The sequence below is a fragment of the Myotis nattereri genome (assembly GCF_964212035.1).
Source record: "Myotis nattereri genome assembly, chromosome: 14".
Lineage (NCBI taxonomy): Eukaryota > Metazoa > Chordata > Mammalia > Chiroptera > Vespertilionidae > Myotis > Myotis nattereri.
The window spans coordinates 26,651,330-26,670,852 of record NC_138089.1 but is presented as its reverse complement, the minus strand read 5'-3'; the positions used below and the strand labels follow the sequence as shown (position 1 = coordinate 26,670,852).

The 19,523-nt window shown below is 51.5% G+C and overlaps 1 protein-coding gene across 1 annotated transcript in view; it reads right to left on the bottom strand.

Annotated features, from left to right (window-relative positions):
• Positions 1–8,834: 8,834 nt before the first annotated feature.
• The window catches only part of SLC6A11 (solute carrier family 6 member 11), a 104,116-nt gene continuing 93,427 nt past the window's right edge, over positions 8,835–19,523 (bottom strand). The window contains exons 10-14 of the mRNA XM_081105732.1: positions 18,125–18,262; positions 15,257–15,359; positions 14,385–14,485; positions 13,486–13,656; positions 8,835–9,365 (exon numbers count right to left, since the gene is read on the bottom strand). Coding sequence (XP_080961858.1) covers positions 9,213–9,365; positions 13,486–13,656; positions 14,385–14,485; positions 15,257–15,359; positions 18,125–18,262 — 666 coding nt within the window. The 3' untranslated portion in view covers positions 8,835–9,212. The remainder of the gene's footprint in view (positions 9,366–13,485; positions 13,657–14,384; positions 14,486–15,256; positions 15,360–18,124; positions 18,263–19,523) is intronic.

The window sequence follows — 19,523 nt, the reverse complement described above, 5'->3', positions numbered from 1 at the left end:
AGCACTAACAGTTGTGAAATGCTCTATCACAAGAGGAGAGCTCATTGGAGGAGAGGGGGCAGGCAGCCCAGGCAGAGCCATGGTAGAGGTCCAGGTGAGAGTGGATGGTCCAGGCCAGTGGCTGGGATGGAGAAAAGTGGGTGGATTTGAGAGGTTTCCTGGAGGAAGAACCAAGGAGACTCACTGATAGAATGTGGGGAGTGAGGAGGATTTCTCACTTGTTCACCTGGTCCCACATCTAAGTCATCCTACCTCAGATTCACCAGGAAATCCTGTCACTCTACTTTCCAAATATGTCCAGAATCGGATCATATCTCCTCTTCTCTTTCTTTCTGGTCCAGCTCCCATCATCCCTTGCCTGGATTTCAGCAACCTCCTCACTGGTCTCCCTGCTTCCACCCACAGCACCCAGAGGGGGTCTTGTTAAAACAGAAATTGGATAATGTCCCTCTTCTGCTCAAAAGCCTCCTATGGCCCCTCATCTCACATTTACCAGCCCCCCCCAGGCCCTTTGTGATCTGCCCACCACATCTTTCACTTCACCTACAGTCTCCCCTTGCTCACTTTACTTCAGCCACCTTGAACTCCTAGTTGTTCTGGAATCACTGAAGATAAGCTTTCACCCCAGGGCCTTTGCACATGCTGTTTTCCTCTGCCTGGAATGTTTTTCTCCAGACAGCCACAGGCTCCCTCCAATGCCTTCTCAGAGAGGCTTTCCTGTTTAAAACTTCAACCCATCCCATACTCCATGGCCCTCTCTATACCTTTGCCCCTTTATTTTTAGCCAGATAATTTACTATCTTCTGTTATACTATATATTTTTACTTTTTAAAGTGTTCATTGTCTTGTCCACCACCAGAATACAGGCTCCAGGAGGGCAGGGTCATAGTGAGTGCTCAACCAATATTTGCGGAATGAAGAAGTGGTTGGGTGAGGGTGTCATTTATTGAAATAAAGAGGAACAGATTGGTGGGAGTGAAAGTTAGAGATGAACTGGCAAAATTGAGTTTGAGATCCCCCAACAGACACCAAACAAAACGAAAACAAAAAAAAGAAAGAAAAAGAAACCCAGAAGGCAGTGAGAGGTACAAGTGCACACCTCAGTTTCTTCTCCTGTAAATTGGACTAATAATGCTAGCTCCCTCGAGGGGCATGTGTGAGGAGGGGGGTTGATGAGATAAAAGGGGTGGCAGTCATCAGCAGAAACTCAGCCTTCAACAAAGTGTGCCTGCCTTGCATGTTTGCTTCCTTCTCTCTTTCTCGAACAGCTGCGACAAGCTCCCTGAGACGAGCTCGAAGCTGTTGGAAGGCCATTATTGCTGTGGAGGATACATGGCCCAGATGAGGAGCGCTGCTCCATTTGCTTCTCCCTCATCCTGAGCTCGGCTCCTGGGTGCCCAGATCCTCCAGGGAGGCCAGAGCCAGGGCCCTGCAGGGATGTTTGCAGCGGCGACCCCTCCATTCCTTCCGACCATCTGAGAGTCATTTCTCATTCCCCGCAAGCCTTCATTTGTAACCGACATCTCATTGGTAAGGAGAGGATTTTAAAAATAGCTTTATTGATTTTACTTTTTTGGAATATAAAGGCGATAGATGTTCTTTTGTAAAGAAAAATTAGATGGTGTAGAAAAAAAGGGAAAAAAATAGAAATCAGCCCAAACCTTACCACTCCGAGAAAATCACCATCTACATTTCAGCATGTGGCCTTCTCATCTTTGTTTTAGATTTTTGTGTCCAAATGGGTTGAGGGCAGGACTCCAAGGTAGATGGAGGAAACTAGGGACTAGGGGGAGGCAGGGCAGGTACCAAGGCAGGGTCTGGCTGATGGGGCCTCTGCCATTGTTGGCACATGGTCAGAGCAAAACCCACAGCCTGTCCCACATGCCTGGTCAGACCCCAAGGGGCTGCCCTGTGCTTCTCATACCTTATCACCATTTGTGTACTCACCTAACCACACCACCTGGGATCTTTAGGGAGAATATTTGCAATAATCACCTTTCCTGTTTATTTGGAGCTCTATAAAACACATGCCATAAAGCCACTATCTCAGTTAACCTTCAGAACAACCAAAAGAGAGTTCCTGCGATTAGCTCTATTGTACAGATGAGGAAATTGAGGCCCAGCGAGGCAAAGTGATGTTGTCCAAGGCATACAGAGAGTTCAGAACAAGGATGCAGGTCTCCCGGCGCTGGCTGGGGCCCTTAGGCCTCTCGTCCTGAGGAGAGCGACATGTAACAAGAATGACATTCTAGATACCACCAGACACTGGCACGGCATTGCCTCCTTTAACTGTCTCAACGTCCCTGCCAGAAAGGGCTTTTTCTGTCCATCTGCACAGATGAGGAAACTGGTCAGAGAGGTGAAGTCACTTGCCTGAGGCCACACTGCCAGTAACCAACCTTTCAGTGGTGAGCGGAGGATTTAAAAAACAAGTTTATTGATTTTATTTTTTTGGAGTATAAAAGTGAGTGGGGGAGTTGAGAACTAATGTAGGCGTGTCTGCCTGTTGGGTTAGTGCTACAAATAGGAGCTAGGGAAGGGGTCGGGTGAGAAGAGTGAATTGTGTCTTTTTGCCAAGAGCCACCTCTTTGTCCTTCACCTGGGCACCCAGAGTGGGGCCTCTGGACCCTCTAGTTCCAGGCACCCTCCTTAGCTCCAGTTCTGACCTCTCTGGTCCCAGCCCGGACCTTAGGGCAAGGGCTTGGGTTTAGCCACAGTGCCACCTGGTGGCTGATTTGCTGCCACCAGAGCCTGGGGGTTCATTCTTCCCTGGTAGAGACCCGAGCTAACCTGCCTGGTACAGAGGAAGAAAACCAAGGACTCTGGGTCTGATAGACCTGGCTTTGAATTCCAGCTTCGTCTGTGACGTTGGGAAAATTCCCGCACTTACCTATCCAGGTGTCTCCCCATCTGTAAAACGAGAACAAATCACAGCTGCTGCGGTTGTTTTGAGGCTAATACTTGACCCTCTCCCAGGTGCATGGTAGGTACTCAACAAATGATGCTGTAGGTGGTCAATAAATGGTACTTGGCCTTTGCTCTACTGTTTCCTCTGATCCCTCTGACCACCATCTGACTAGCGGCTCTCTCAGATCAGGCTCAGCCCCACTGCTGGGCTTCTCCCAAGCCACCCTTCTCTGAGGAGGCTCATGTTCCTGCTTAGACCAGGCTGCAAGACCCTTTGCAGTTGGAAGTGACTGGATTTGGAAAGAGACTCAAAAGGCAGGCAGAGAAAATTCCTGGGGGAATAAGAAAAGCCAGATGTTGGCTTGGCTTGACACACGCAGGTGGAGTTTCTCCAAAAGAGCCAAGCCTGCTCTAATCTCAATAGGCGAAGGTCATGAAATCCTTGGCCCAGGCCCAACTTGCCTGCTGCCTCTTGTGGAGTGCAATTCTGGCTGGGCACTCGCCTTCTTCATTCACATTCACACCAGCTCCACTGTCTGTACCCTCCCCTCTCTCCCCCCGCCACCTCTGAAAGCATTTCTAACACCCTCCTCACTTCCTCTCTCCTCAAGGCTGCATTCTGCAGGGTGCTCTTCAGAGTCATGCTTCCCACAGTGACCCCAAGGACCCCCTACAACTCTGAACGGCTCCAGTGCCCCAGTGATCAAGGGTCCTAATCCTTCTTATAATTCCTCATAACCCTCTGGCTCTGAAGTGCTCCCCATGACCCTTCATTTTTCCAAAGGTCCCCATAACTCTCCTACTCACCCTCCAGTGAGCTCAACCCCTGGCAACTCCCAAGGACCCCAGCACCCACTGAGGCTCCACCTAGTTCTACTAGATCCCTAGGACCTCCCCACCTCCCAGATCTCTAGGGGCCCCAATTGGTCCCTTCCACTCTCAATGCTTCTCACTGGCCCCAAACATCCCCTTATCCATCTCAGTGAACTCTAGCGACACGTCTTGGGAACTACGAAGTCGTTCAAAGTTTGTTTGTGTCAACAAAGGTGTTTCAAGGCTCCTAAAGACTTTCCCTACAGGGCCTCCGCCACCACCAATTGCTCTGTAGCCTTGAGTGAGCCAGCAATGCTGATGGTCATGGGGGCATGTGGTGGCTCCCAAAAGCAAGCTGTGGCAAGTGCATGGCCTTGGAGCCAGGGACCCCCAGGGCTGATCCGCAGTTTGGCCGTTAGCCAGCTCTGGGACCCAGGATAGTGGACTCTGCTCCTCTGAGCCCGTCTCCTCATTGGTAGAATGTGAACACCATGTTGACCCACAGGGTGGCTGAGGGCATGGTACCACATGAAAGGGCCCAGCATGATTTCCAATACTGAGTCTTCAATGCTTATTTATTCCCTTTCCTGTGGCTCTCCACTCTGGGGCAACTGGGCACTTGTTCATTGAAGCTGCTGCCCTCTGGAGCACCTACTCGGTGTCAAGACCTGCACCAGGTGCCATCCCTGATGAGCATGCTCCCCGTGCTCTATCGAAGAGACTGGGGAGGCCACCCCAGCCTCACAGCAGGTAAAGTTGTATTAGTAGACCGAGGATGGGGAGGACTTTTATTTCCACCCTCTGCCTCCAACGTCATTTCTTTACTTTTGCTCTGGCTATTCCCTCATCTCAAGTGCCCTCCCCTGCCTGGAGGACTCTCCCCATCCCTCAGGTGCAGCTCAAGACCCACATCCTTGGTTAGGTGGTTGGGTATGTGAGCTCTATTTAGACCCAGCAAACCAGGTCCCACACAGCTCCTCTGCCTTCAGGTATACCTGATATCTCCTTGGGCAATTTATTTAGTCTCTAAACCTTAGTTTCTTTATATGAAAAATATTAGTAATACTTACCTCTTAGATTTGTTGTGAGGCTCCTATGAGGTAATGCACACGATACCTGGAACATAGTAGGTATTCATAAAGTTTAAAAAATATATTTTAAAATGTTTTTTATTGATTTTAGAGAGCGAGGAAGGGAGAGGGAGAAACATCAATGATGAGGATCACTGATTGGCTGCCTTCTGCATGCCCCCCACTGGGGACTGAGCCCACAACCCGAGCATGTGCCCTGACTAGGAGTTGAACCGTGACCTCCTGGTTCATAAGTCGATGCTCAACCACTGAGTGACACTGGCCAGGCCAATAAACAGTTCTTATTGCCACCCCTAGCATCCCCTGAGCTCTGGGTTCCTGCTTATAGTTTCTTATGGGGGTGGTTCTGACGCTTCAGCTAGCCTGGAAGCTCTGAGAGAAGTGCGTGCATTACTTCTCCAAGCATGCCCCACAAAGTGGGCCTTATTCAAGAGAGGCAGAGAAGGCCAGGAGCTGGCAACAAGGACTGACTTTGCTCCCTTGTGAGTAATGAGGTGCCCAGACCAAGGGCTTATTTGATTTTTAACAGCATGAGACGGAGCAGGGGGCTGAGTATGAAACGGTGCAGAGGACTTCCAGGGGAGTCCTGAACCAGCTATGTTCCCTATCTGGGTCTCATTTTCTTGCCATTCTATCTATGGCTAAACTGAGGCCCAGAGAAGTGGGTAGACTTGTACTGTGCCACACTATAGAGCTCAGGAAACCGAGGCCGGCAAGGGAAGAGCCTAGAGCCAAACCTAGGCTGCATGCTCTGAATCCTCACCTCGTTCTCCCCCACCTTGCCTGCCTCACACATGCAGGTCTGCCTATGAGGACAGGTGCATGAGCTTTGCGGCAGCTATTGCTGTTGCTATTGTGAAGGGGATTTGCAGCACAAGACACAGTAAGGCATAGTGATCAAGACTGGGTTTTGAGGTCAGACAGACCTGACTTCTCTTTCTGGTCCTGCTGTTTACTAGCTGTGTGACTCTGGGCAAAGGGCTTGACTTCTCTGTGCTCCATTTCCCCTATCTGTAATGTGGGAAAAATCTAGATATATAAAAGCCTAAGCGACCTTTACGACCGAACGACCGGAATAACTGGAATGACCGGTCGACCAGTCGCTATGATGCGCACTGACCACCAGGGGGCAGACACTCAACGAAGGAGCTGCCCCCTGGTGGTCAGTGTGCTCCCAGAGCCAACCTCCCACAGGCAGCCAACCTCTCCTGGTCACTCCCTCCAGCCGGCAAACCTCCCACGGTCCCTCCCCCCAATCTGGCAGGCCCCCTCCAGCAGCTGGCAGGCCCCATCCGGTAGTCAGCAGGCCCCCAGGCCCTGGCCTGCAGCCCCAGGCCCTGGCTGGCAGCCGTCAGGCCCTGGCCAGCAGCTGGCAGGTCCTGGCCAGCCCGGCCCCGATTGCGACTGTGCGAGACAACCCCAATAGGCCCTGATGTCCGGCCAGGCCTAGGGACCCCACCCATGCACGGATTTCATACACTAGGCCTCTAGTAATAAATAGAGTGGGGAAGTGCCTCCTTTATGGGGTTGTTGTGAGGATTACACAGATAGCTTATAAAGCACGTAGCACACAGTGGACATTCAATGCATGGCAAACATGAGGAAGGAAGTGTGATCTGAAACACCCCTGAGTGTTTCCAGTTTGCAATCCTGAGTTGAGACTGCAGCCTCCAAATAAGGAACCAAGACGCTTTTGCAGGAATAGCAGGGAGGAAAATCGGGAAGAAAATCGAAAGAGTATCACTTTGCTTATAGTTTGTTCATTCCTTTAATTTTTAAAAATGAGTAAGCAGACAACGGTGTGCCCTTTGAATACCCAATAAAAATGTTCATTACGTAAAACAGTACAACCTTTTTCATTTTTAATAATACTGTAAATATCTCAGAAAGGATGTATTGTTTCTAATGAATATCAAAAAAGTCTTCACAATGATGCTTCCCTCGCCCCCACATTCCCCTCCCCACCCCCCACAAAGTTACCCAAATACTAGTAGGAAATTACAAAAAAACGAAGAACACAGGCCCTCCCTCCGCCCTGCCCTGTTAGTCGTGTTAAGTGAGTGAGACGTTAAGTGGTGATGTATGTACAGTGCAGTGCGTGCCAGGAGGCTGCGGGCTGAGCATCCGTGGGAGCCGTGGGGGGAGAGCCGTAGCAGCAGCAGCAGGGAGACGCCCTCCCCAGGACCTGTTGGGAGAAGAGCAGACAACAGCGGACACGAGCAGGGGGCCCAGCTGAGCCCTGATCTTCCTGGGTCCATTTCCTGGGTCCACCAGATCAAAGAGCTCAGGGAGGGGCCAGGCAGGCCTGGCTGTGTGTGCAAAAGGGGAACCAGAACCAGGTGTCCCACCTGCCTGGGCAGCACTGGACATCCCTCTCAGCAGACGTGGGCTAAGATGGGGGCCGTGCCCAGAGCAGAGAAGCTGGGAGCTTGGGAACTTTTGGATGAGTCAATCGCACAGGTTTGTTACAGGAAACGTAAGCCTCAGTGTGGACCAAGCTTGCATTTCCACCAAATAAAATTGGGAGCATAAAGGAAAAGGATAAAGAATGCACCTGCCACCCTGGCTGGTTTGCTCAGTGGTCAGAGCGTCTGCCCATGGACTGCAGGGTTGTGGGTTTGATTCCTGGTCAAGGGCACCTACCTTGGTTGCAGGTCAATTCCTGGCCCAGGTTGGGGCACGTGCAGGAGGCAACCAGTCAACGTATCTCTCTCACATCTCTCTGTCTCTCTCTCTTTCTCTCTCTCTCTCTCTCTCTCCCTCTCTTTCTCTCCCCCTTCCACTCTCTCTAAAGATCAATGGAAAAAATATCCTTGGGTGAGGATTTAAAAAAAAGAAAGAAGAATGCACTTTCCCTTTCCCCAAATAACTCAGAATCCAAGGTAGAGGCTTGATGTAAAATCCAATTAAAGAAAAAGGAGAGCGATCATCCAGAGAGCTATGGAAGGAGCCAGCCTCCCCCAGAGCCCGGGCCTGCACAGAGGAGGGGCAGGGAGCCCAGGCTGCCCTTCGTAAGCACTGAGGCTTCTCAGCACCTGGCAGAGAGGCTGCAGGAAGGCTCCCCAGAAAAGGGTGGGGAAGAAGCTTCCTCAAGGTTCCAAGGTTCTGCTGGTGACAGGAAGGAGGGGGAGGAACGGAGGTATCAGGATGGCAGAGGAGAGAGGAGGGCCTGCCTGGGACAGCCAGGGGGAGAAGATGTGGCAGGGCTGGAGGATGAAACCAGGCTCCAGGCCCCCATAGCTCCTTCTCCTGAGAGGCTGGGGGAACGTCCTACAGTGCAGGTCCTTCCTGGCTGGGACATCGGCCGGATGTGCAGCTGCAAGAAGAATAGAGGCTGCTTCCTAAGCCTGAAAACCAGCGCCCAGGCAACCCCAGCCAGCGCCACTGTGGGTGGAGAGGCAGGGCTGAGGGTGAGAGAGGCAGAGCTGAGGGTGAGAGAGGCAGAGCTGAGGGTGAGAGGCAGGGCTGAGGGTGAGAGAGGCAGAGCTGAGGGTGAGAGAGGCAGAGCAGGAGGAGCTTGACAGGGGTCAGAACATGGCTGGTCTCCAGAGCACAGACCACTCACGGGTGAAATCAAACTAGAGTTTTGGGGAAAACACACATCACCACCACATTGTTTCCATGATAAACTTGATTTAAAACAAGTTGGTGGAGGGTGGGTGCAAGGATGACTACCTGAGAGTCTTCAGAAGCATCCAAGATGAATGGCAGATCTGCAAGCCAGCAAGGCATCAGCAAGAATCCCCCAGAGAGGCTGCCAGGCAGGGAAGGACCTGGGGACCGCCTGGCCCAGCCCTCGCATTTAGGAGACAGGGAAACCGGCCCAGGGAGTGGAAGGGCGTGCCCAAGCCACTCAGTAGGACCAGGGGACTTTTTCTTCTCGGGACACAGCCGTGCTGTCTGCAAACCCACTGCTAAGAGGTTGGGGATGGGGAAGGGAGGGTTTGAAGGAAAAGCCCCCCACTCCTGGAGGTGGTGAGGAGGCGGGCAGCAAAGGGCAGGGACAAACATGGGGCATGGACTGGCTGAATAAAAGGCTGACAGGAGGACAGGCATCGCTCCCACCCCACCCGCCCACAGCCTGAGTATAAAAATTTGATCATATGATACATTTTTTTTCTTAACCCCTAGAAAACACCGGTTAAAAGTGTCCTAGCACAAGATTCGGCTAGTCCCTGTACAGTATTAACTCTTCGTAATGTTACTTACATGATAATTGGGGGCGAGGAGGGGAATGTGACTTTAAAACAGTGTACACAGCCACCTTAAAATTAACTTGTTAATAAGTCCTGTGCAAAACGAGCAAGCCTCTATCATTAGGTGAAGTACGCTTTCAGGTGCTCTCTCATACCCCCGGGGAAGGAGAAGGAAGCAGCGGCATCCGAGGTGGCAGGTGGACACTCAGAAGTGCGTCTCCTTCTCTGTGATGGCGGCAATGGTCCCATCGCCCTTGAGTTTGGCGTCACAGTCATTAACCATCACCGTCCGTGGGCCTGCCCCAAGCTTGCCTCTCATTTTCAGATCAGCACTGGGGATCACCAACTTCCGGAATTTCTAGGTGGTTGGAGTGGAGGGAGAAGAGCTGTGTGAGGGTGGTTGCCAGGGCCCTGGGGCCTGCCTTGGCCTCTCCCAGCCTCACGGTGAACACGGGCGTTGGGCAGTGGGTAGAGGGATAGCTTGGAGTAATCAGATTGAGGTCCAGGCCCCCGTTCTGCCACTTAGAGCTTTCCTGGATAGTGAATTGAGCTCCCTGGGACTCAGTTTCCACGTCCAGAAAATGGGGACAATGGAGATACCCACTCCTGGCATTTGGTAAGGAGTAGGGGGTGCTGAAGTGCTTAGCCTGTACCTGGCCCACTGTAGGTGACTAGGATGGGAGAGCTGCAATCAGGGCCGACTGCCCCACCCCTTCCCTCTGAAGAGACAGAGCAGCTCGTCCAAATCGCTGAGCGGCCACTCACTATCTGTTTTGGGCAAGTCATTTAACTTCTGTGAGCTTCCTTTTCCTCATCTGTGGAATGGGGTAACAGTACCTGCTGGCAGAGCTATTGTGACGGTGAGCGAAGGCATCTCTAGGGCTTTCTATAATGACTGCTGGATAAATGGAAGCATTTCCCAAAAAAGGGATGTCCTCATGCTGCCACCACCCAGGAGAGCATGTGTGTGTGCCACTGCTCCCTGGGCCGCAACTGGAAGGTGCAGAACTATCACTAGTGCCAACACTCAAAGCCACAGCCTCATCCACCTTGTAGTGTGGCTGGCACCTGGCTGGGCACGAATGGAATGGCTATTGCCCCACTATACTGAGGAGGAAGTGGAGGCCACAGGCAGACTCACTCCTGCCACCACAGCCCTGCCTTGGGGGTCCCATACCTCAGCTTCCTGTGCATCCCCTAGGTCCCTCGAGGGAAGAAACCAGGCCAGGATTTAAGAGATCTTTTCTGGGCATAAACCCTTTCCCCAGAAAGGCTGGGAAGACGTTTGGGTGACTGATTTCTCGTGATCAAGGCTCTGTTTTCTCTTTCAGATCCTGCCAGGCCAAAGAGGCTGAACCTATGTTGCCCAAGTGGGGTTAACAGGCACGGCACCAGGCTCCTGACACCGGACAGGAGTTAACAGCATGGACTTGGGAACCAGGCACCTGGTTTGAACCCCAGATCTACCATTTAACCAGGGCACAAAAATAACATCTCTGTGTCTCAGTTTCCTCAGGCGTCAAAGGGGGATAATTCTGGTACATGCCTTCTAGGATTATCCCCAGGCTCAGATTAGTTGATTTAGCCACAAATTAGCACAGGATATCTATATTCACAGCAATTCTCTGAGGTAAGGGCTATTGACCCCAATTTTCCTTCCAGATCCTTCCTGCCAGTTGGCAGAGCCTTCTGGGAATGGAGGGGGGTAGATGAACTGACACAAGTTCTCCCAGTAGGGAAGGGCTGGAAACCTCCGAAGACTTCACTGTCTTTCATAAGCCCCATCTCTGTGCAGCAGATATGAGAGCTTAGCGAGACAGAGGGAGCTCAGCAAAGTGGCCGCTCCCTCCTCTCTCGCTCCCCTCCAAGGCAGGCCTGAGAAAACCTGGAGGACTCTTCAGGGGACACTGGCATTTCTAAATACCGAAAGGCCGCTGGGAGGCTGGGTGGGGCCTGTGGTGGCCGAGGTGTTAGGGCTGCAGGCCCACTCTCCCCTGGATATGTTTGGTTCCAAATCAGAATTGACCAACTGCCCTTGACCCACATTTCCTGCAGGTGCCAAGGAGCCTGACTCACTCTGGGAGCACAAGCAGGCTTGCTCCTTTGGGCTGGATGCATAGCTTTTTCTGGAGCCCAGGCCCCTTGGTGAGCAAGCAGGCTAAGTGAAGCCGATTCTGAATAAGCAATCACATTCGGGTGTCTACACACACCCCCTCAACCCCATCTCCCACTGACCTTGTTCTGGGAGATCAAGGTCAACCCCCGAGATCCCTGGCGTGATAAGGCCCACAAATGAGTGCAGCCAGCTGAGTAGAGAAATGAGCCCATAAAAATCAGGGGATGAGAGCACAGACTTCCCAGCCTCTGCTTCACCACTTGGAGGCTGTGTGCCCTCGGGTAAGTTGCTTCACTTCTCTGTGCTTCAGCTTCCTCATCTGTGAAATGGGCACAATACGAGCTTGCACCTCATAGGATTGCTATGAGGATTAAATGTCTCGGTGCTTGTAAATGGCTTAGAATAGTGTCTGGCACACTGCAGTTTGCTAACTGAGCAAGAAACTAACTCAAACCATCTAATCCGCCAGCAGGTGGGAAATGAGAGTAAACATAGAGCGAGTGTTCTGGAAATAAGATGGCTTGGGTTATAATTCAGTCTGCCACCAAGAGACCACAGAATGCACCATTCCACTGAAAGGAAGTGTCCAGAACAGGCAAATCCGTGGAGACAGATGGTTGTCTGGGGGTGGGAACAGGGTTAACTGTGAATGGGCTGCTGGGATCTTATTAGGGTGAAGAAAATATTGTAAAACTGATTCATAGTTATAAATGCACCATGCTGAAAGTCACTAAAAAATCATTGAATTGTACTCCCCAAATGCGTGAATTTTATCATACTTAAACATACTTCAATACTATTATTTGACAATTTTTGGTTTCCATTATAGAAAATAGTATGGCGTTTCCTCAAAAAATTAAAAGTAGAACTACTAGATGATCCAGAAATTCCACTTCTGGGTATTTATCTGAAGAAAAGAAAAGTACTAGCTTGGAAGACATATACACCCCATGTTCATCACAGCACTATTTACAAAAGCTAAGATATGAAAGTAACCTAAGTGTACATCAATGAACGAATAAAGAAAATGTCACACACACACACACACACACGAATATTATTCAGCCATAGAAAAGGGAAATCTTGCTATTTGTGACAACATGGATGGAACTTGAGGACATTATGCTAAGTGGAATAAGTCAGAGAAAGCAAAATACCATATGATTTCACTTATATGTGGAATCTAAAAAAACAAAACAAACAACCGAGTTCACAAATATAGAGGACAGATTAGTGGGTGTGCAAAATGGGTGAAGGGGGTCAGAGAATACACACTTTCAGCTATAAAATAAGTCTTGGGCATGTAATGTACATGGTGACTTCAGTTAATTAATACTGTGTTTGCATATTTGAAAGTTGATAAGAGAGCATCTCTTTAAAGTTTTCATCACAAGAAGAAAACTGTAACTATGAGCAGCATTGAACAGACTGTGGAACTACAGCGGGAAGGCTGGGAGGGTTGGGGGCGGGATGGGGGGTAAGAGATCAACCGGAGGCCTTGTATGCATGCATATAAGCATAACAATGGACATAAGACACTGGGGGGTCGGGGAGGCCAGGGAATGTCAAGGGGGGCGGGAAAGGAGACATATGTAATACTCTTTGTAATACTTTAAGCAATAAAACAAAATTAAAATAAAAGAAAACTGTAACTATGTGTAGTGATGGATGTTAACTAGACTTAATGGGACCCATTATGTTGTACACCTGAAATGAGTATAACGTATACCAACTACATCTCAATAAAAAATTTTGGTTTGCTAATTTTTGGCTGTGTGACAATTTCTCTGAGCTTCAGTTTCTTTACCTATTAAACGAGAAAATGATGCCAACACTCTGATTTGCTCTGCGGACTAAAGGAGAAAACCTGGCAGGGTGATGACATGGAATAGGTAGCAGTCTCCAAATATTAGGTCCTCTTCCCTTGCCCTGGGAATGGGGTCCTTAATGCATTAACGAAACAGCAAGCGCTAACCTGGTCACTCTCTGTTCCAGACCCTGGTCTAAGTGCTTTCCCTATATGAACTCAGAGAGTCCTCACAAAAACCTCTGTAAGTTTGGGACTATCACTGTCCCCATTCTACAGATGAGGAAACTGAGGCTGAGCTCAGAGAAGCAGGCTCAACCCCGCTTCTGCGTAGTGGTCATGATGAACACCTATCAAGGAGGATCTGACTTCGCTGAGAGACATATGGGAGGTTGCTCTCATGCCCCCCATTGCCCAGATGAGGAAACTGAGACCCAGAGAAGTGCCCACGGACTCAACCCTGCTCACCAGCCTGTGCAAGGCAGAGCCAAGCCCCGCCCTACACCTCAGGCCTCTCGGGCCACCCTTGCTGACTCTTTCTTCCTCCCATCTCACCTCGAGCAGCGTCCCTTCTGTCTTCCACAGCTTGATGAAGATCCAGAGGGGGATGCAGACCATGGAGGACAGCGCCATGAGCCAGCCTATGCCATAGCCCCAGGCGGGGTAGGTGTAGACGTTGTTATACTTGAGGGGCTTGTACTTGACCAGAAAGAAGATGAAGATGCTCTGCGGAGAGATGGAGAGAGGTCCCTGGGGCCAGTGTGCAGGAGGCCAGGAGTGGAGAGGACCCACCCCATGGGACAGCCTTGGAGAGGCAAGGCTCTGCGCTGGTCCACAGGGAATTTGAGGCCCATCCCACCAACATAAGACACACAGGGAAAGGACCCCCCACAGACCCCAGGACCTCACTGGGGCTGTGGGACTCTTCCATCCCCCAGGAGCCTCTGCCCAATCAGGATTTTTATTTTTCCTAGCTCTTTCTTGGGACTGGTTTCAAAGCTGCCTTTCAGAACTACAATGGTCGGTGAAGATGCTTTCAGATACTTCCAGTGCCAAGAACTGGGTGAAGAGCAATGGGTTGTTTCTTATTCAACATCAGGCCATGAAGCCTTCTGATTCCACGGTCCGGTCAGAGGGCAGAGGGGGAGCCCCAATGCTACCCTCAGTTGTGCTGCTTTCGGAGTTAACAACAAAGCCAAATGCCTCTCATAGAGGCAGGTCACAGCCACCCAGTTGCAAGTATAGAGCCTGAGGCTCTGAGAAGGGGGGTGACTTGCTTAGAGTTGAGCAAGCTGGTGGCAGAGCACGGACCTCAGGGAGAGGCCCCTCCCTCGCCAAGCCCAGGTGCTTCAGACTTTCTGAGCGCACAGAGGGTCACCCAGGTGATGTCACCTCCTCAGTTCTAGCTCAGCCAGGTCTGGAGTGGAAAAGAGGGTGGGTGTGTGGTCGCTTACCGCACAGATCCCGGGGGTCACGACCTTCCAGCACCATTTAATGAGTGACAATGGCCGGTAGCCAATCATGTCTTCAATGTTGTCATAGAAGCGGTTGCTTCCTGTTCAGAATAAAACAGGCACACACCCGAGAATTTGTACAAGACTCAGAGGGAAGGCTAGAAGGGTTTGCTTTCCCCAGCTGACACAGACAAATCATGGCAGGGACCTGGTTCATTACTGCTTAAAACTCCCAAGACGTTATACCTATGTGAGGTTTCGGGATGAACTACAGAAGGAGGGATTCTGATCTGCTATTGGAAGGATCCCTCCTGACCTTGGACAGTGAAGCCCAGGAAACGGTGAGGAGTCTGTGGGAGAGAGGTGGAAAGTGGTCTCTGGAGAAGCAGGGTGAGGTGCTGGCTGACTTGCATGGAGGCCAGGGCCTGGCTGGGCTGCTAATGAGCAGAGTAGCTGCAAGGGCAAAGTTCACAGTAGGAATATCCATCATCATCAAATGTCCAACTCGTTCCAGGAACAGGAGGACCAGAAGACAGGTATTTACTGAGGCCAGGCAATGTGCTGCCTGCTTTGCCTACATTATCTCCTACTTGGAGACATAATGATGACCCCATTATGCAGATGAGAAAACCGAGTCTCAGGGTAAAAGAATTGGCCCAAGGTCATAGTCCCTAAACCTGAAACCCCTCTCTGTGTTGTGGGGATATAGAAGCAGGAATGTAGGAAGGGTCAAGGAGTCTCTGAAGGGAAGGAGGATGAGGTTGACATTGATGGAGACGGGCCACAGAGAACCTGAGCCCACTCCTGCTGTGGGCGCCTGTGTCCTGGGCACTGATGCCACTGAAGTGTGGGCGGGCTTGGCTGTGACTCACCGTACACCCAGCCGATGCAGACACACTCAAAGATGGCCACAAAGAGAAGGCACATCCCACTGGAGGCATAGGAGTCAAAGAGCAGGAAGATGTACATGCCACCCTATGGGGTGAGAGGACAGACACATGGACAGAGAAATGGACAGACACATGAGGGAGCAGGATCAGCCAGCTGGCCTTGGGAAGGGCCCTCTGCTCTGCCTTGTGCCTACCATCAGCCAGGAGTCACATCCACCAGGGCAGACTGCTTCCCCCTAATCCCTAGAACATTGTACCCTCTCCCCCTGGGCACCCCTAAGACACCATCCTCTGGGAATTGTTGGGGTCATAATGATTTTTCTTGTCTTTGCTCCCCAATGCTAGAAACAACACAGGAAATCAGAGACTGGAGGTTGGGCAGCCTTAGCACCTCTCCCTAATGGCGCTAACAACCTCCCTGCCTCCTCCCCAGCCTCAACCTTGCCAATCCTTCTGTGCACCAGCTTTCACAGGGACCTTGCTAATATGCAAATGCAGCCATGCCACTCCACAGTTTGATATTGCCCGTTGGCTTCCTTAAGCCTGCCAATCAGGACCGCCCTCCTCACTTGGCCTCACCACCCCTGACCACCAGCCACCCTCAACATGCTCCCTCCTGGACAGACTGAGGCACAGTCTCACCGCTCTGCCTTTGAACATGCTGCTCCCTTTCACTTGTAAGTTCCTTCAAAACTCAGCTCAAATGCTACCTCCTCCAAGAAGCCCTCCCTGATAGCCTCATTATTTCTTTGGGCTTCCACAGCATGTTTTTATGAACTTAGAATTTAAAAAAGTATTCCCCTTTCAGTTGGTGCTGAGCTCCGGCTAGGAAGGCACACCCGTCCTCTTTATGGCCCTCATTACAGAGCCTGGCTCACAGCAGGTCCCCTGTAAGTGCAAACTGAATTGTGTAGAGTGAGAGACCATGGAGGAGGGACTCTGACTGGCTTGTCTACACTGTGTCCCCGTTTTGGCCCAGGCTTGGCACATCGAGGTGTGCAGGCAATTTTTATAGGAATGACCTGGGCCAGTTCTGTAATATACGAATCTGTGATGATTAAGTTCAGTGGGAGGCCCAGGAGGTGCACACTCAGCTGACCTATTACAGGGCAGGCACTATTGTCATCCCCAATGTGCACATGGAAAAACGGAGCCACAGAGCAGTGAGAACACTTGTTGAACATCGCCCAGCTAGCCAGTCATAGGGCCGAGGAGTGAACCCAGGTGGCCATGCCCTTAACCACCCACTATACTGCCTCGGTGGAACATAAGACATTTGTGGCCTATTTTTTTCCTAGAGCTGAGCTTTAAATGTCTATAAATGAGGGAGAAGCTCTTGCCAGCAATTACTGTGAAGGCCGAGGCCGACACGGCCCATTTGGCAATTTGAACTTCCCCTGTGTGATTGCACCGATATTCCTCTGTGGAGGCAGAAGGGCGACATGTGAAGTCATGGTCTCAGGCAGCCAAGTGTTGGCTTCCTGCAGGGCCCTGAGGGCTGCCAGGCACCCTTGGGCAGCCCGAGGCTTCAGGTGGAGGGCAGACATGAAGGCTCCGAGAGCTGGTGGTGCCCAGGACCAGAGGCCACAAGGGCCTTGCAACTGCCTGCGCCAAGCCAGTGCTGCCCATGCCAATGCCTGCTCTTGCAGTCTTGTCCTCATCAGCCTCTTTAACTCGTCAGGTTAACCCCTAATTTGTGTGTGACAAAAGACTCTGCATAATTAATCAGCACTTAATGAGGCCCTGCTCACAGCAGCCCCGGTTCCTCTGCCTGGGGAGAAGCGAGATGGCAAGAAGAAGTGCCACACCATTCATTTGCTCAAACACTGATGATCACTCCCGTTAATGTGACAATGACTAGGAGCAGTAATCACACCAGCCACCTCACAGCAAGTGCCCACTCCAGCAGGCCCTGGAGGGCTAGAGCCAAGCAAGGTCTCTCTGTGGACCTCAGGGTCTGCTGGGGGCAACAGTGGGAGGGAGGCTGGGCTGAGCTGGGAAAGAAGTGCTGTGGGGAAGGAAAGCAGAGGTGGCTTCCAGGAGGCAGCAGCATTTGGCTGAGAAGTAGAAGACGAGGAGGTTCAATGGGCGGATCTCGGTATTACAGCAGCTACTTTGACTGATTCTGCGTTTCCTCATTTCTTCCCATGTTTCTTATAAACCTCTTCTCGTCGCTAAGCAACAGGCTCTCTCTCTCTCTTTTTTTTTTTTTTGCTTTTTAAATTAATTTTTTTTAGTGAGGGAGAAAGATACCTAATGTCACCTTCCCAAGGTACTTGAAAAGTATTTATGAGCAGGATGGCTGCAGGAGGGGGAGAGAAACATGACTTTATGGTGCAGTCTTAATTTGAGGGTCATGATGAACTCCTCCTCACCCACAGGCCCACTGGAGACAAGAAGATGGGTGCACAGGAGGGCTGGAGCTAGAACACTGCGCCTGAACGTGCCAAACACCATCGTGTGTGTCTGTTCTCAGAGATGCTCCAGAAAATCCTGCTTTGAACTTTAGCCCAATAACAGTAACTAGTTGAAGTTACAAGTGACTATTGGGGTGGCCCATGCATCAATCCCAGCATTCTCCTCTGTGAGCTTTATTCCTCCCTGGTCATGACAGCAGTGACCTTTAGCTGAGCATTTACACAGCAAAGCACTGTGCTGAGACTCACTGAGAACTTCCATGTGATTCCCACAACACCCCATTGGGAAGATGAAAGACCCGAGTCACGGAGAAGGCACTAGACCTGGCTGGGTCACACAGCTACTCCATTCCAGACTAGGATATGACATCAGACCTGCCCAACCCAAAACCCAGGCACTTCACCCCGGTGCCTGTCCTCCGCTAACACTCACCTCTGTTAACATCACGAGGCCCAGAAAATAGGAGACGACTGACAGGGCCAGGATCAGCAGCTCCCGCCGATAGCCCCTCCGGAAGACCTTCGGGTACATGTCCACCACGGCGGTCACAAGGCTTTCCACACACACAAACTGCATGGGGTAGACACGATGGTGTGAAGCCCAAGGAAAGGGGGATTTCAGTGGCCCTGGCCGTGGCGACCACAGCAAGCCTAACCCTGGGCTTCCTCCCCACGGGGCTTACCTTCATTCCCACACTCACTCACAGGGACGGAGGGCCCAGGAATAACAGCACCAATCCCAGCACTTACAGGCCTCCAGGACCCTGAGGCTCAGAGAGGGGAAGTAACCTACCCAAGGTCACTCAGCAAGGAAGTGGCAGCGTCAGGACCTGAACTGGGGTTTCTTGACTCTAGTACTCCTTCTCCCCCATGCTGCCTGCCAAAGGCCTATGTGCTGGGCCCTGTCCTGGGGTCAGTGACGTAAATGAGATCCAGCCCCTGCTTGTGAGGAAGACAGGAGTCCTGAGAGCTGAGTGCTCTGTGGGCGGCAGGCTCTGGTCAGTCTCTGCGGGCAGGCAGCACTTGACTTGCTCATTCTCCAGGCCTGTGACAGTCCCCCATCCTTTGCTTCTGGGTGGAGGCAATCAGAGCTAAAGCAGCCCCCAGTCCCTGTGTTGCCAAGGCGGGAGTCTGGGGTAGGGAGGGGAGGGGGAGTGAGCAGAACCATTTCTTGGTCCCAAATCCTTTATGATTCATTTTACCTCCTCAGGAAAGGCACCTGCATCCTCATTGTGCAAAGGGACTATAGCACAGAGAGGGGAAGTGATTAGCCTAGCGTTACACAGTGGGCAAGAGGTGTGGGGCAGGGACTCAAAACCAGCCCAGACCCCAAAGCCGAGGCTCTACAGCAAGGTTCATTCAGGACTGAACCCAGAGAGACATCAGAGCAGGTTCACTCACAGGCACACAGACCTGGGTGCATGTCCCTGTAAGCTACTTGGCATCTCTGAACCTCAGTTTCTTCATCTGCAAATGAGAATAACAAAAGGAGCCCCCAGCCTGTGTGGTTATTGTGACAAAGAGCTGAGGACAGAGCCCAGGCACAAAGCAAGTACAGCATGTGGGGGTGAGCAGAGCGGCCATCTGCCCTCCATGCCAAACCCCCTCACCCCCTGGCAAACACAGCATCTCAGCCCAGTTGCTGGCCCAGCTCAGCCCAGGGACTCACAGAGCCAAGGCCCCACCCCACTTCCCTGCGCCCAGGCGAGCCTGTCCCTGACTCACACAAGCCGAGACCCCTTCTGAGGCCTCTACCACAACAATGAGGGGAAGATTAGGAACGACAATGGAGGGAAGATTATCAGCAGAAACACCCGGTACTTCAGCAGCTC